Raw genomic sequence first — 17653 nt, 5'->3', positions numbered from 1 at the left:
TGTGATGTAATGTACATTGAGTTAAGAGTCAGAGAATGTTGATCTGGTGACACTTAATCCTCTTGTGTGACTCTTGTATGACTCTGGATCACCTACCTCACTAAGCCTCTTTGTCCCCATTTTTAAAATGGAAATTAGTTTTATTTTCTTGACTATCTTATGAGGTAGGTCCATTTGTTTTTTTGTTTATTAATCATTTCTATCATTTGGTCAATGATACTTATTTAGTAAACATTAGATACTTCATTTGGTAAACATGTATTGAACACCTGTCATGTGCCAGACATTGTGCTCGGTGCTGAGGATATAAAAAGTGAATGAGATGGTCCATTTCCTCAAGATGCTTATAGATGTTATTATAAAGATGTTCTAAAACAACATGATTTTAAGAGCAGTGAGAAATGCATGTTTAGGATTCATGGTAGTTTGGAGGAGAGGGTACCTAACTTAAAGGGACATGTAGGTATCTGGGATGGGTGGTGTCTAGGAAGACTTCCTGGAGGAGATTGAATGAAATAATGTGAAAAGTCTTTGAGAATGCTAGGGTTTGATATAAATGTTAGTAGGTATTGTTATTTTAATAATGATCACTTGAGAACTTGTTTATACAACATTGGAGAGAAATCATGTTTTTGAAGGCTCAGAGGAGATTGGAAGTGTAAAGAGATATTCTGCTTGTTTAAGAAATTAAAAGGCTCAATACAGAGTTTATGCATGAGACAACAGATTGGGGGCCAATAAATAAGTGTGGGCTAAATAAGGTGAAGCTTTTACAGTAAGTCTCAGGATTGTCAGATTTAATAGATCTAAAATGCATTTGGAATGGTTCTAAAAAATTGTGAATTTTACTTTTTGTGTTGGTTTTTCCATTTTGGTGCCTACTTAAACTTCTCTTTGTAGTTAATGTTTCTACTTCGAGGCTTTTTATTGATCATATTGAATTTTTTCATAAACATTATTCTTTTTCATTGATACAGCCAAATAGAAAATTATGATTTTCAAAGTTCTTCATATATATGTGTCAGTTAGGATTGTGTTGGTTACAAATAACAGGAAAATATAATAGGATTTAAGTTCTTTGGGACATGAATTGTCTTCTATTTTGTTCCTTATTTATTCTCAGAATTCAGAATGTACCTGTCATGTAATAGGTGGCTTTCATGTATTATTTACGTGAACAAATGAATGGATGAAAGAATGAATGGTCAGAGGGCTGGTACAGTGGCTCCAAAGATGCTTTTGGGGACCTAGATTCCTTCCAACTCTCCACAGAGAGCCAGCTCTGTGGTAATGCCCTTATTCTCATAGTTCAAGATCTCAAGCTCTTAGAACCAAGATGTGAGAGCCTGCCTGCTCCCTTTAAGGAGAATTCCCAGATGACTTTGTGTCTCATTCGCCAAAACTTAATCCTACGGCCAGACTGAGCTGCAAGGGCATCTGGGAAATGTAGTCTCAGTTCCACTGCAAGGTGCTCAGCTATGGGTTCCTTTACTAGAAAGAAAATGAGACAGGGTAAGAGGAGACAACTGGTCCACCCTTTTATACGTACCATCTTTCTTGTTCCTTGTTCAAAATCCTTGTAAGGTAGATTATATTATAGCTCTGCATTGTTACTTATGAAACTAAAATTCAGTTTGGTTAGTAACTATTTTTAGAGCTTATGACGTTTGAAAAAATGAAGATCCCATCCCATGATCTTTCAAGTGCATCATGCTATCTCCTTTTTTTTTTTTTTTAATATTTTATTTATTTGACAGAGAGAGACACAGCGAGAGAGGGAACACAAGCAGGGGGAGTGGGAGAGGGAGAAGCAGGCTTCGCACCGAGCAGGGAGCCCAATATGGGGCTTGATCCCAGGACCCTGAGATCATGACCTGAGCCGAAGGCAGACACTTAACGACTGAGCCACCCAGGCGCCCCATGCTATCTCCTTTTTAACAGTAATGGCAATGAAGGAGTAAATCTGCAGAAATTTAGTTTCTTGATACTCTGTTTTCAAAAACAGGTGTGGTATAAAATACAATAATGTGGTGACAGTGTAATGCCTGCATGAAGGGGTTACAGTTATTTTTGTTTGTTGCTTATTCAAATAAGCTGATTTAATAGTTGTCTTCTATTGCTTCTGTCATTAAAGAAACTAAATTTCTCGATTAGATGAAGTTTGGCACAAATCATTTGTCCATCTTATGGGTCTCCACATGTGGCTTCTAAATTTTTCTAATTCTTAGTCAAAGCTGCTATTTTATTTGGCACCTACAGAAAATAAATGTGTTTTGTTTGAGTTTTCAGAGACAGTATTGGCTCTTATATTCTGTGGGGCTTAATGTTCGTTGAGAAGCAAAGTATAAATGTGTAAACTCCAAATGTGGTTGACTGAGTAGTGAAACTTGTAATGCATTTCATAGGATAGCAGAGTTTTGATGTTTATTTGACAGGTAATGAAATGTGTGTCTGTGACTTGTTTCTACTTAGGATATTGAGTCTTTGATGTCTGAAGGTAACAAGTCTCGCACAGTTGCTGCCACCAACATGAATGAGGAGAGTAGTCGATCTCATGCAGTCTTCAAAATCACCCTTACACATACTTTATATGATGTGAAGTCTGGGGTAAGTATTCACATGCTTGACCTTTTTTTTTTTTTTTTTTTAATATTTCTAAAGTGGATCATGATTTATCATATTCTATTCCCTTCATGTGTTAGATGACTTAAAGTCCTAGCCAGCCATGGATATATTAGGACTCAGCATGACATAGAAGCCACTGTAGGTAAACAGAAAGGGATTTAATGGAGGGATTGGGTGATTACAGAGTTTTAGAACACTTGAGAAAGAATGGATTCTAGACTGAATCTCTAGGAATAACAATGTAGATATCATCCACCAAGGGTGGTACTACCTCTGAGCTGTGAGCTCAGGCCTGCCTGATACACAGGAGTTAGTAAAGCTGCCTCATGGTGAGGGGAAGCTGGAGAATGTAAACTGAGACACTTGTAGAAAACCTCCTATTTCCATGATCCTCTTGCCAAAAGAAAAAAGCCAAAACAGGCCAGGGTGATGACTTCTGCTTTGCTTCTGCTTTCCAAATCTGAAGCAAGTATATCTGCTTGGCAGAACCTAAGTCACATCCTGAACCCTGGCTGCAATTGAGTGTGAGAAATGCAGTTTTCAGTTCCTCCCTGTCCAACTAAAGGAAGGTGGGACAGAAGTTAAACATGCTGATGGTTCACGGTCTCTGCCATAGCAATTTTTGAGCTTTAAAGTTGGATGGCTAGCTGTATAAGCTAATGTTAACTCTAGCTGATTTAGTAGAGATTGTTTTGAAATGTTACCTTCTGCTAAACAGCTAAGTATTAGAAGGAATAAACTATACTGGGGAAATTGTACTATAAAATCAGTAGATTTGTAGAATGATTTTTTGAGTATTTGGTTTTGAAGCTTATGAAGAGTAAACAGAGCCAGAAATGTATATGCTTCTACTGCACTGAAAACTTTTTGTTTTTCCTCTTACTTTTTATGTGAATATTTGCATATTTTATGATGATGCCTACCCCCCAGCAAATCATTTTCAAATACCAGAAGCTAAAATAATCATGCTGGCAAAATGCTATATTTTGGCAAGATTTTCTTTTGCTGAAAGCATATTTTTCTTTTTTTTACCATCACAGCAAGATTAGTGTAACAACAAAAAGTTCTTTGTTTTCTATTTCCTTTTCAGCATAAAACAAAAAACATACTGATGACTTTTTTTTTTTAACCAAAAGTACTTTTGATTTGGGAAGCTGAATATCCTTTTGTTAGCAACATGTTTATTTTTGGGAAATAAATATAAATGTATATATTAAAGAAAAGTTTTAAGAAATGAACCAGTCTATAGATTTGGGCATTGCTTTTCCACATTTCTTGTATTGCTGCTGAAGTATAAAATATTGTTATGTGTGTGATTATGTTATGGAATATTTTTGATAAAGGAAAATGTCAGTACATATTTATGTATATGTATATAATAACTAGAGAAATATGTAAATTTAATACCTGAAACTATGAAATAAGGGAATTACTATATATAAATAATATGAAAAATATAAGAAAGTATTGAGTTTTTGAGAGATCCTATTATGTAAAATATTAATTTTTTTAAGACCAATGAGAGTTGCAAATATTTTTCTCTCAGGGTTATTGGTAAATATTTTTAGATTTTAAGCAGTTTTATATCATATTAAAATTTGTATTTTATAAGTGCTTTTCATATACTTCTCTATGAAAATTTTGTTGGGGGTGCCTGGGTGGCTCAGTCGGTTAAGCATCTGCCTTTGGCTCAGGTCATGATCTCAGGGTCCTGGGACCGAGCCCCACATCGGGCTATCTGCTCAGCAGGGAGTCTTCTTCTCCCTCTGTGCTCCTCCTCTCTCTATCAATTAAATAAATAAAATCTTTAAAAAAAAATTGTATTGGGTTCCCTTCAAAATGTCCCATTTTGGGGGGCACTATTTTCTGAGATAACTTTCACTCTTGTCTGGGTTAGTAGAGTTGGGTATAATTTTGTATCTATCTACTACTAGACTATACAGTTTTCTTATACTGTTTTTTTTTTTTTAAAGATTATTTATTTTAGAGAGATCGAGAGAGTGCATGCTTGTGTGTGTGTGAGCAGGGGGAGGGGCAGAGAGAGAGAGGGAATCAAGCAGACTCCCTGCTGAGTGCAGAGCCCAACTCAGGGCTCGATCCCAGGACCCTGAGATCATGACCTGAGCCGAAACCAAGAGTCGGATGCCTCGCCAACTGAGCTACTCAGGCGCCCCTTCTTACACTGTTTTATAGCAGTGCAAACTAATTTTGAAATAACAGTAAATAATGTTTTAATAAAGGATTTAGATAATAAACTCATTTGGTAGAGATGTAGGACTTCCTGTATTCTTTAACTGTTTATTAGTATTTGTTGATTTACTTTCTAGACATCTGGAGAGAAAGTGGGCAAACTGAGCTTGGTTGATTTAGCTGGCAGTGAGCGAGCAACGAAAACCGGAGCTGCGGGGGACAGGTTGAAGGAGGGGAGCAACATCAACAAGTAAGTTTTTCAGAAGCTTTTATTATTTTACTGATTTAAGAGCCAAATGGGGGAACTTCTGTGGTTATTAAAAGAATAAGATGCTGGAATGATTGAAGCTATAATGAATAAATAATGGAGAATTTTCTTTATATATATATAGGCCTGAGCCTATTTTATGTTTTGTTGAGATGTCTGATGGGGCTGAGGAGCACAGTCGTCAGAGGTTTCTCAAGAGCAGCTGTATTGAGATCTGGGGCTCGGTAATTGTTCCAGCGACTGTTCTTGTGTATTGTAGGATGTTTAGTGGGATCCCTGGCCTTATCCACTAGATGGCGGTAATACCTGCCACCTCTCTTTCCCCACCCCCAGTGTGACAACCCAAACCTGTCTGTGGACCTTGCCAACATCTCCCTGTAGGGGCACAGTAGCCGGGTCTAAGCTATGGAAAAGGACCAAGGTAGTGGTCTGTTAGAGTCCAGCCGTTGATCTCAACATGGGTGTCACTGTCTGAACCAACATCAGCTTGTGTACTAGCCACATAGGGCTTTCCCTTGTATGACTGTTGTGGTGGTGCTCATTTATACCAAGAAGCTAGGGTTTTATAAAGTAATACTTTTGTGTACAAACTCCTTCATATAGTTATATGTTCTACCTCAAGCTAAATTATTAGCTCCTTGTGGGCAGGAATCCAGAAGGATGCATTATGAGAGTAACCAACTAGAGATCATAGAAGATCATCATCCAGATGCTATGCTATTATTGTATTATTAAATGGTGATATACATATAAATGATATTACATATGATATGTGTGTAGATACATATGATATATATAGATACCTCATATACACACATACATATATGCAAATGTTTTTGCCTTATACTAAGTTGTAATTAATTGTATTGTGTTTGTGGCTTCCTTTCTTAAAGATATGTGGTGTTTGTGTCTTTTCTTAACCTAGAGGTTTGCTGTTTACAAAAATGAAAAAAAGTAATTGAGCTAAGCAGTTTTATTGCTTGCAGTAGTGTTAGAAGGATATCAGCTTTTAGAGTTTATGTGTTTTTAAACTGAGCAGCAAAATGCTGACAACAGTGCTATTCTCATGCAGGTACAATGCATCTTGATGTTCAGTTTTTGTGCTAAAATGTGACATTTGATATTCTCAGTTTTTTATGATTATTCCGGTTTGTTGCACCATGCAGGTCCCTCACAACCCTCGGTCTGGTTATCTCAGCCCTAGCAGATCAGAGTGCTGGCAAAAACAAGAATAAATTTGTTCCATATCGTGACTCAGTTCTCACTTGGCTGCTCAAAGTAAGCTCCCACCCCACCCTTTCTGGCATACTCTCGGTGGTTGGTAGAAAGGAAGAGAAGAGAAGACTGTTAATCCCTCCTATCATTTCTTTTACCAGTGTTCAAATTTAAAATCATTGCTCTCACATGATAATCATGGATTTAATAGATTAAACACCTGATTCATCAGACCCTGGAAGGAATGGGATTTGAGGCACACAAAACCACACAGTTGCCTTTGAGATCTTGAGGTGTAGAAGAAGAACCTCATGCTAATCCTATAGCAGATCGAGTCAAAGGAAAGGATTTCCACTCCGCTGGACTACTCTGTCTTTCTCACAGACTCCTTTTGTTTGACTGACATTTTGGACCTTGCTTTTCTGGTTAACATCAAGACTACTCATGATCACTTTAATTTACTTTTAGCTTTCTAATGTTGTTTAAGGATACAGAATAGAGCACACAGTCATTCATTTGTTAATTGGTTCAGTATGTATGAGAGAAATGGAAATGAGAAAGAACAAAAGCTATGAAGTGCCTATGAGGAGAATGTAACGAAATGTGGGACCCTCCTTGCCCTCTAATTGCTCAGGGTCTGGTAAGGGAGATAAGATGTGTACACAAAATATTATAACAAGAGTCAGTGATTCCGTGAGAGAGATAGTAAGGACACGCAACAGGAGTTTAGTGAAGAGAGAGGCTATTTCCAGGTCTCTTCCAGTCCTCAAGGTCCCTTTAGTCTATCGAGGTGGTGTGGTGGATTGGATATTGGATTAGGAACTAGAGGATAGAAAATCCAGTGACAGTTTAACTCTGTATAGAGTTGCCAACCTGGAACAAAATATTTTACTTAATACTCCTTTTCCTTTTCTATTTTATTTATTTATTTTTTCTTTTTATTTATTTATTTGAGAGAGAGAATGAGATAGAGCATGAGAGGGAGGAGGGTCAGAGGGAGAAGCAGACTCCCTGCCAAGCAGGGAGCCCGATGCGGGACTCGATCCCGGGACTCCAGGATCATGACCTGAGCCGAAGGCAGTCGCTTAACCAACTGAGCCACCCAGGCGTCCCATTCTATTTTTTTTTTTAAATGAAGAAGTGATTTAATGAGCCCTGTGTAGTTTTGTGATGAGTTATTCTCTCATCGATCAAGAATTTATTGAATGCCTATTACTGTGGTTAAGGGGTTGAGAATATAAAGATGAGTTAAGCACAGGTTTGCTTAGTAGAAGACACAACTTTTTTTTTTTTGGCTATTTTTAAATTTTATTTTAATTCCAGTATAGTTAACATACAGTGTTACATTAATTTCAGGTGTACAATATTCAGCACTTCCATACAACACCTGGTGCTCATCACAAGTGTACTCCTTAATCCCCATCACCTATTTCACCCATCCTCCCACCCACCTCCCCTGTGGTAACCATCAGTTTGTTCTCTATAGTTAAGAGTTGGCTTCTTGGGCGCCTGGGTGGCTCAGTTGTTAAGTGTCTGCCTTTGGCTCAGGTCATGAACCCAGGGTCCTGGGATCGAGTCCCGCATCGGGCTCCCTGCTCAGCAGGGGGCCTGCTTCTCCCTCTCCCACTCCCCCTGCTTGTGTTGCCTCTCTCGCTGCGTCTCTCTCTGTCAAAAAATAAATGAAATCTTAAAAAAAAAAAAAAGAGTTGGCTTCTTGATTTGTCTCCCTCTCTCCCTTTTTTTTTTCTTTGGTCTTCTTTGCTTCTTTGTTTTGTTTCTTAAATTCCACATATGAATGAGATCATTTGGTGTTTGTCTTTTTCTGACTAATTTTGCTTAGCATTATACTCTTTAGCTCCATCCACATCTTTGCAAATGGCAAGTTTTCATTCCTTTTTATGACTGAATAATATTCCATTGTGTATATATACCACATCTTCTTTATCCATTCATCTGTTGATGGACACTTGGGCTGCTTTTGTAATTTGGCTATTATAAATAATGCTTTTATAAACGTATGAGTGCATATATCCCTTTAAATTGGTGTTTTTGTATTTCGGGGTAAATACCAGCAGTGGGATTACTGGATTGTAGGGTAGTTCTATTTTTAACTTTTTGAGGAACCTCTGTACTGTTTTCCAGAGTGTACCAGTTTTCATTCCCACCAAAAATGCAAGAAGGTTCCTTTTTCTTCACATCCTCACCAACACTTGTTTCTTGTGGTTTTGATGTTAGCCATTCTAACAGGTGTGAGCTGATATCTCATTGTAGTTTTTTTTTTTTTTTTAAAGATTTTATTTATTTATTTGAGAGAGAGAGCACATGAGAGGGGGGAGGGTCAGAGGGAGAAGCAGACTCCCTGCCGAGCAGGGAGCCCGATGCGGGACTCGATCCCGGGACTCCAGGATCATGACCTGAGCCGAAGGCAGTCGCTTAACCGACTGAGCCACCCAGGCGCCCTCATTGTAGTTTTGATTTGTATTTCCCTGATGATGAGTGATGTTAAGCATCTTTTCATGTGTCTGTTGGCCATCTGTTTGCCTTTGGAGAATGTCTGTTCATGTTCGTGTGCCCTTTTTTTAATTGGATTACTTCATTTTTTTGGTGTGGATTTGTATAAGTTCTTTAAATATTTTGGGTACTAACCCTTTATTAGATAAGTCATTTGCAAACATCTTCTTCCATTCAGTAGGTTGCCTTTCAGCTTTGTTGATATTTCCTTCACTGTGCAGAAGCTTTTTATTTTGATGTAGTCCTGATAGTTTATTTCTGCTTGTATTTCCCTTGCCTCAGGAGACATATCTAGAAAGATGCTGCTACGGCTGATGTCACAGACATTTCTGCTTGTGCTCTCTTCCAGGATTTTTTGTGGTTTCAGGTCTCACATTTAGGTCTTTAATCCATTTTGAGTTTATTTTTGTGGATGGTGTAAGAAAGTGGTCCAGTTTCATTCTTTTGCATGTAGCTGTCCAATTTTCCCAACACCATTTGTTGAAGAGACTTTCTTTTTCCCATTGCATATTCTTTCCTGCTTTGTCAAAGATTAATTGACCATATAATTGTGGGTTTATTTCTGGGTTTTCTATTCCGTTCCATTGATCTGTGTGTCTGTTTTTGTGCCAGTATTGTTCTGTTTTGATCACTACAGCTTTGTAATATAACTTGAAATCCAGAATTGTGATACCTCCAGCTTTTGTTTTTCAGAATTGCTTTGGCTGTTTGGGGTCTTTTGTGGTTCCATACAAATTTTTGGATTGTTTGTTCTAGCTCTGTGAAAAATGCCTGTAGTATTTTGATAGGGATTGCATTAAATGTGTAGATTGCTTTGGGTAGCATAGATATTTTAACAATATTTGTTCTTCTAAGGTGACACAACTTTGACTTAGTCCGTGACATGTTTGTAAAGGAAGTTGGGTTTTCTCCTAGTTTCTACTCTGTCAAAGGGTTATTGGTATTCAACTTTACTTTCTAAAACTATGCACACCATTTAAGCATGCTTTATTAAGTGAAACTGGCCACAGTAGAAAATCAGGTAGAGTACTTCCTTTGGCCAAAATGCAAAAAAAAATAGAAATTTAAAACAAAAGGATAAATAAGCAAAGTTTGATAATTAAAAACCACTTGTAGATAACTCTTGAATTTAAGGGGCATTACAAAACATTTCACTACCAAGGAAATAATTGTGCTGGTCTTCACGTGTCAGTAATTAACCTTGAAATCTCATTTGTTTAATTTCCAGAAGGAATTTTTTTTTTTAAAGATTTTATTTATTTATTTGAGAGAGAGAATGAGAGACAGAGAGCACGAGAGGGAAGAGGGTCAGAGGGAGAAGCAGACCCCCCACTGAGCAGGGAGCCCGATGCGGGACTCGATCCCGGGACTCCAGGATCATGACCTGAGCCGAAGGCAGTCGCTTAACCAACTGAGCCACCCAGGCGCCCTCCAGAAGGAATTTTGATAAGATATTAATTTCTTCCTCAGACTTTCCACAGAAATATTTCTTGATCATTCATGATTATTCCCGGGATGTGCCTGATTTAAAAGACATAATATTCACTGTTGTGTTGTTTCATTGTTATTACCTCAGTCCATTTAAACAAACACTAGGAAGTATCTTTTATGAAGTTAATTCACAAACTTAAAATGGCCCAGGTAATTATTGAGTATCCATTCCATAGGCTGGAGGCCAGGAAAATCAAGTACCATGCAAAGCGCTTCATGTACATTATCTCATTTACTTCTCTGAAGGCAAATGGTAGTGTCCCCATTTTACAGATGTGACAGTGGTCACAAAAACCAGATTGGAATCAGGGTTGACCTCACTGCCCATCTTCTCTTGCCTAGGCTATATATTGTACATCTTGCCGAAGGTCACTTTTCATTAGAAGGAGAAGCACTTCACTTTTACCACATGTTAAGAGACACTTGTGAAAATACTTGAACTGAGGAACAAAACTGAACATTTTAAAAAGTCAGTTTATCTTCTGTTTAGTAAAATTAGGTTGTAATTGTAACCTCTGTGTATTAATTCTTAGGCTAAAAAAAATGAAGTTTTCTTGATTTTTGTCATACATTTTATTTAAAAAACATATGACCTTCCACAAGTGGGGCATTTTTACAAAACTTATTCTGATGTTTAAACATTTTTCCCAAAGACCTCTCGGAATCGATTGATACACAAATCATTCTCCTTAGATGTGGCTTTTATGTTCCTTTCGCTCTCTCCTTCTTTAATTCTAAATTAGTCTAACTCTCCCCGATCCTTGTTTGATTTTATATGTTTCTAGTATCGTCCAACATAACTATCATTGAACTCATAAAACTGTTCATAAGGTTTGCAGTTTCTTTTAAAAGTGTTTTTGCATTGTATTTGCATTATAATTGTGTTATGCTCTTGATATTTACAGCATCTGGGAGTCAGAGAAAATGACTGCCCTTGGTGATTTGTTGGGGGATAGATGTGAGTGCTCTTCTTGCTCTTCTCTAGCGCTTCTCTCGGTAGGTGGAGTGGTTACTCATTTGGTAAGTGGTCAGTGGAGAACTGTTTCTTATTAAGAGGTTTTTTGCTTCTCTGTGTAATCTTCTAAATGTGAACCTCTTAACATCAAATAATTTCTGGTAATAAATGCTCAAATAATGAGTATCTTTTGACTTAATCCATCTTTTTCCATTATTACTGCCACTTACCTAATGGAAGCAACTTTCATCTCTTGCCTGGATGATTGAAACATTTCCTTCGAGCTTTCCATTCCATCCTTTATAGTAAGTTGTAATATCTTAAAAATTAATACTCTTCTTAAACTTCAGTCTCTTCAGTAACTCTCTTACAGGCCATTATGATAAAGTCCAAATTCTTTAATGGCTTGTGATTTACTAGGCCTTCAGTATTCTGACCCCTCCCTATTTCTTACTGTTCATCCTGCTCTTGCTGTGATCAGTTCTAGCTAAGTGATGAGTACTCTAACTTCTAGGACTTTACTCTTACTCTGCTTGGAACATTCTTCCTCCTCTCTTCAGTCTCTCCTACATCCCTCCGCATTAGCCTTTATCTGGATGATGCTTATTCATCTTTAGGTCTCAGATATCACTTTCTCTGAAAGTCGTCCCTAACCTTTCAAGACTGGGCTTTCTGCTCATTCTGTTTTCTATGACCATGCTATGTTTATCCCTACTTAGTTCTTACCATATAGTGTTTGCTTACCAGTGTCACCCTCTCGATGGTAAACTCTGTGAAGAGCTGAGTGAGTGAGTACTTTCAGCTCTGCTCTGAATAGCGTTATGACGTTTGGTTAAGTCTGTCAGTCTTCCTGGGTCTCAATTTCCCATCTGTAAAATGAAGTAATTTCATTAGATTACTTCAAAGAGTTCTTTCAGCTTTAAAAAGATCCTGCCTTCCAAAATTCAATTTCTTTCCTATGTCCATTTAATTTTCAGTTGCTACATTTGAAACAAAGCTCATCTGATTTGCCTAATTAAACAATTAAAGAGTAACAAGAAGCTTTATACTTTCTCCTTGAATGAGTGCCAGTTTTTTTGTTGCTGTTTCCTTCTTGCTAATGGCATGGGGCCATTTTTGAATATAAGCATATTGTTACTCATGCACAAGGGCTTTTAAAATATCAAGTATTGGGGCGCCTGGGTGGCTCAGTTGGTTAAGTGGCTGCCTTCGGCTCAGGTCATGATCCTGGGGTCCTGGGATCAAGCCCCGCATCAGGCTCCCTGCTCCGCAGGAAGCCTGCTTCTCCCTCTCCCTCTGCTGCCTCTCTGCCTGCCTCTCTGCCTACTTATTCTCTCTCTCTCTATCTCTCTGTCAAATAAATAAATAAAATCTTTAAAAAAAATAAAAAATAAAATATCAAGTATTTGTCGTTTGCCAGGTTTCCTTTTCTCAGCACAAGTTGAAGCACAATATCTATGCCTTTTCACGTTGGTCATTATTGTCACAAATCCCTTTTTACCCAATAGCATTTGCTGTTCATGTGGGCTAACAGAATGCAGTAGTTCTTGAAGGGCAGCATTCCCCATGGTGCTGCTAGTGACTGAACTGTAATCTGAGATGTCATTCCTGTGATCTTTATATATAACATTGGAATGTCATTAATGTGCATCTTGACATTCTTGTGTAAGTTGCCAAAGCTGGGCACCAACGGTGTGAGATCAGTGTCTAGAGGCGAAGAGGAAAGCAAGCAATCATACAGACTTGGCAGAAGTCACTTCTGCCTTCTAGAGCCCAGATTACTTATGTTTCCTTCCTTTTCATGTGTTAGAGTGTATTTCCTTCAGAGGTAGAATTAAGCTGTGTTTTCTGTGGAAAACCGAATTTTCAGTAGTGGATTGTCACATTGTCAATCACACACACACACGTTGTCTGGGATTGTATTGAACTGTTAGCATGACCTAGGGAATTATTTTGTCTCTGGTGGTAGGACAGAATAACTTGGAAGGCTGTCTGGCCACCTTACTTGTTCCTCAGGTCTGAGCTCTCTCTATACTGCCAAGTGTGACTTTGTTACTGTGTAATTGTGGGTAGCTGTGAGGGAATAAAAGTCATATTGGACTTGAAGGTGGAACACCACTGGATTAGAATATTGTTCAGTTTACTAGTTCCAGATCTTTAGGCAGAGTATTTGACCTTCTTTGTTAAACAAACCTCTGGTTTGTTTTTTTTTTAATCAGTAAAATAATCCAATTCACAAAAGGCTGAGAGGACTAAGTCAAGTCTGCCCAAAGATGGTATATATAAATCACAGATTGCGCAGACAAATTTTAGATATGTTGATATTGGAAAAACTTTATATCTTCAAAAGTAAGAATTTTATATCTGTCCAAAGCTGCCCAAAGTAGAGTTGGCTTTCTTATGACCTGTGATCCCCCATATTGGCCTGTTTGAGTCTTCTCTCTATCTTGAGAATCTATAATTCAGTGATATTCTATTGCTGAAAGAATTGAGTCTCTTTTTTTGGGTAATTCTTTTCATCTTGAGATGGTATGTTAGTGTATTATTAGTTATCTATTGCTATGTAACAGGTTACCCCTAAAACTTAACAGCTAGAAATAACAATCATTTATTATCTCATAGTTTCCATGGGTCAGGATTCTGGGTGTGATCTAACCAAGTGGTCTGGCTGGGGTCTCTCACGTGACTGCAGTAAAGTGTTATCTGGGGTGGTCAGTGCAAGGTTTGACTGGGGTTCGATCTGCTCAACTAAGTGGTTGTTAGAAGGCTTCAGAAGACCTGTTTCCAAATTCACTCTTGAGGTCTCTTCATAGGGCACCTCATCTCATGATAGTGGTTTCCCAAGAGTGAGAGAAAACACATATAACAGAAGCCATGGTCTTTTCATAATCTCATCTCAGAAGTGACATGCCATCTGCTCTATTCTATTCCTTCTGCTCTATTCTGTTCCTTAGACGTAAATCAAATGATTAAGAATTCCTCATATCAATGAGATCATATGATACATGTCTTTCTGTGATTGACTTATTTTGCTCAGCATAATACCCTCCAGTTCCATCCACGTCATTGCAAATGGCAAGATTTCATTCTTTTTGATGGCTGCATAATATGCCCTTGTATATATATATACACCACATCTTCTTTATCCATTCATCTGTCGATGGACATCTTGGCTCTTTCCATAATTTGGCTATTGTGGACATTGCTGCTATAAACATCAGGATGCATGTACCCCTTCAGATCCCTACATCTGTATCTTTGGGGTAAATAACCCAGTAGTGCAATTGCTGGGTCATAGGTAGCTCTATTTTCAACTTTTTTTTTTTTTTTTAATTTAATTGACAGAGAGAGAGAGACAGAGAGAGAGGTAACACAAGCAGGGGGAGTGGGAGAGGGAGAAGCAGGCTTCCCGCCGAGCGGGGAGACTGATGTGGGGCTCGATCCCAGGATCCTGGGATCATGACCTGAGCCGAAAGCAGTCGCTTAACCAACGGAGCCACCCAGGTGCCCCTATTTTCAACTTTTTGAGGAACCTCCATACTGTTTTCCAGAGTGGCTGCACCAGCTTGCATTCCCACCAACAGTGTAGGAGGGTTCCCCTTTCTCCGCATCCCCACCAACATCAGTCGTTTCCTGACTTGTTAATTTTAGCCATTTTGACTGGTGTGAGGTGATATCTCATTTGAGGTTTTGATTTGGATTTCTCTGATGCCGAGCGATACTGAGCACTTTTTCGTGTGTCTGTTGGCCATTTGGATGTCTTCTTTGGAAAAATGTCTGTTCATGTCTTCTGTCCATTTCTTGTTTGGATCTTTTGTTCTTTGGGTGTTGAGTTTGATAAGTTCTTTATAGATTTTGGATACTAGCCCTTTATCTGATATGTCATTTGCAAAATCTTCTCCCATTCTGTCTGTTGTCTTTTGGTTTTGTTGACTGTTTCCTTTGCTGTGCAGAAGCTTTTTATCTTGATGAAGTCCCAATAGTTCATTTTTGCCCTTGCTTCCCTTTCCTTTGGCAATGTTTCTAGGAAGAAGTTGCTGCAGGAGCGCCTGGGTGGCTCAGTCATTGGGCGTCTGCCTTCAGCTCAGGTCATGATCCCAGGGTCTTGGGATCGAGACCCTCATCGGGCTCCCTGCTCGGCGGGAAGCCTGCTTCTCCCTCTCCCACTCCCCCTGCTTTGTTCCTTCTCTCGCTTTGTCTCTCTCCTTCAAATAAATAAATAAAATTCTTAAAAAAAAAAAAGAAGTTGCTGCAGCTGAGGTTGAAGAAGTTGCTGCCTATGTTCTCCTGTAGTTATTTTTTAATGTTCTCAAGTGGAAGTAGTTTTTTGAATTTGTTGGAGCCCATTCTAAAGCCCATTTCACCAGACTGATCAGTTTTAGCGTAATGAAGATGAGTGTCTTTTCTTTAGCACCTTTGTCTGAACTGTAGAAGTTGTTGTGTAGAAGATAAGCCTGTTTTCATAGTTTTTGGAGTGCTATCAGAGGGAATAAAATCAGGTACCTTCAACATATCTTTTGTTTTATAAGACTATAATTATACCTTATGTTTGAAAAAATTCGCAAGGTGCCTGATAGCTTGTAACAGCAACACTTTCTGAGCCATTATTTAGGCTTCACAGAGATTCAAAGGACATGGCATTATGGAGTAGATTGTTGGTAATCACTTTTTGATCAGATAACAAATAATATCATGATTGTTCAGTTTCTCTAAGGAAGATTTTTAGGCATTTAAGAAATCATTGTTTTTTGAGTAGCCTGCTTAGAACCAATTGTTATTAAACTGAAATTAATGTAGGCTTCCTTGTATTTCCCTGTCTTTTCTTAAAAACCAGATCTCCTTTCTGCAGAAAAGTAGCTTGGCAGAGAAGAAAGAACATGGGACCTGAAGTCAGTATATCTGTATTTTAGTCCTAGCTTTGTCCTTAAATATGTGTTTGACCTTGGAACGTTCTCTCACCCTATCTGACTTCAACTTCCTCATATGATGTTTTCTTCCAGCTTAAAAATCCTACTCAATTTCTTTCTTCATCTAGGATAGTCTTGGGGGTAACAGCAAGACAGCCATGGTGGCCACCGTCAGTCCAGCAGCCGATAACTATGATGAAACCCTTTCAACTCTGCGGTATGCAGATCGTGCCAAGAACATCGTGAACCATGCTGTGGTGAATGAGGATCCTAATGCACGAATTATCCGGGATCTCCGGGAGGAAGTAGAAAAGCTCCGAGAGCAGCTAACCAAAGCGGAGGTATAAGGCACAGCCTAAGCCACACTTTGTGGGTCTAGGAAAAGCTAGAATTTGAATTTTCTTCCCCTTAGCTATAAGTGATAAGTACTCCACCTAGAATTTTTGAGTTTCCTATAGGAAGAGAAATTTGAGATGAGTGATAAATAAAGACAGATAGATGGTCATAGTTGCAATTTAGAGTTTTTACAGATGTGAAAGGATTGAACAGGAGGAGAGAATAAAGGGAATTGAGAAAATGTTTCTTTCCACAGTATAGGTATAACTAAGAATAAAGGAGAGAGGGAGAGAGATGCTTGCAACAAAATGTATGCAATTTTAGTGCAGAAAATGGTGGAGAGTGGACATAGACTGATGGGGAGAGGATTCAAGCAGATTTTGTTGTATCATTTGTTCACTGGTTGAAGGCAGAATGGAAATCTTTTTTTTTTAATATATTTTTTTAATTAATTTATTTTGACACAGAGAGAGAGACAGCGAGAGAGGGAACACAAGCAGGGGGAGTGGGAGAGGGAGAAGCAGGCCTCCGCCGAGCAGGGAGCCCGATGCGGGGCTCGATCCAAGTACCCTGGGATCATGACCTGAGCCGAAGGCAGACACTTAACGACTAAGCCACCCAGGCGCCCCGCAGAATGGAAATCTTAAGGAGTTCTTCCACATCTTAATAATCTAGTTTTTCCATGTTGTGGCTTAATTATGTTTATAGAAAAAAATATTTTATAGCATCTATTTAGGGGTGCCTGGGTGGCGCAGTTGGTTAAGCGTCTGACTCTTGGTTTCGGCTGAGGGTCGTGGGATCGAGCTCCATGTTGGGCTCTGCATTCAGTGGGGAGTCTGCTTAACATTCTCTCTCCCTCTCCTCTGCCCTTCCCGCTCATGCTCTCTCTCTCTCTCAAATAAATAAATCTTAAAAAAAAAAAAACCCAACTATTTCGAGGTGCTCTGTTTCCACTACCCTTTGTACATTCTGTAATGTATGGTGTTTATGTTCCATTACTGAATTTGAAACCTATACAGTTCTAACCTACAACCAAATGCTCATCCTCTTTTCAAAGGTGAAATAAAATACCAGATTCAGGATTTCTAGTTTAATTAGCATTCTGTTCCCATGATTTCCCAGCACTGTGGGACTCTTTCCTGGGGTTGGGACCAT

General features: G+C 38.6%; 1 protein-coding gene across 2 annotated transcripts in view; it reads left to right on the top strand.

Moving 5' to 3' along the window:
• KIF13B (kinesin family member 13B) overlaps nucleotides 1-17653 on the top strand; it is a 205639-nt gene that overhangs the window by 76029 nt on the left and 111957 nt on the right. For both annotated transcript variants that reach the window (XM_035022644.1, XM_035022643.1), the window contains exons 8-11: nucleotides 2473-2607; nucleotides 4953-5065; nucleotides 6250-6361; nucleotides 16291-16503. In XM_035022644.1, coding sequence (XP_034878535.1) covers nucleotides 2473-2607; nucleotides 4953-5065; nucleotides 6250-6361; nucleotides 16291-16503 — 573 coding nt within the window. The remainder of the gene's footprint in view (nucleotides 1-2472; nucleotides 2608-4952; nucleotides 5066-6249; nucleotides 6362-16290; nucleotides 16504-17653) is intronic.

Source organism: Mirounga leonina, unplaced genomic scaffold, assembly GCF_011800145.1.
Source record: "Mirounga leonina isolate KUSES-001 unplaced genomic scaffold, KU_Mleo_1.0 Mir_176, whole genome shotgun sequence".
NCBI classification, from domain to species: domain Eukaryota; kingdom Metazoa; phylum Chordata; class Mammalia; order Carnivora; family Phocidae; genus Mirounga; species Mirounga leonina.
The sequence above is the reverse complement of the archived record's forward strand: the minus strand, read 5'-3'. Positions and strand labels throughout refer to the sequence as shown.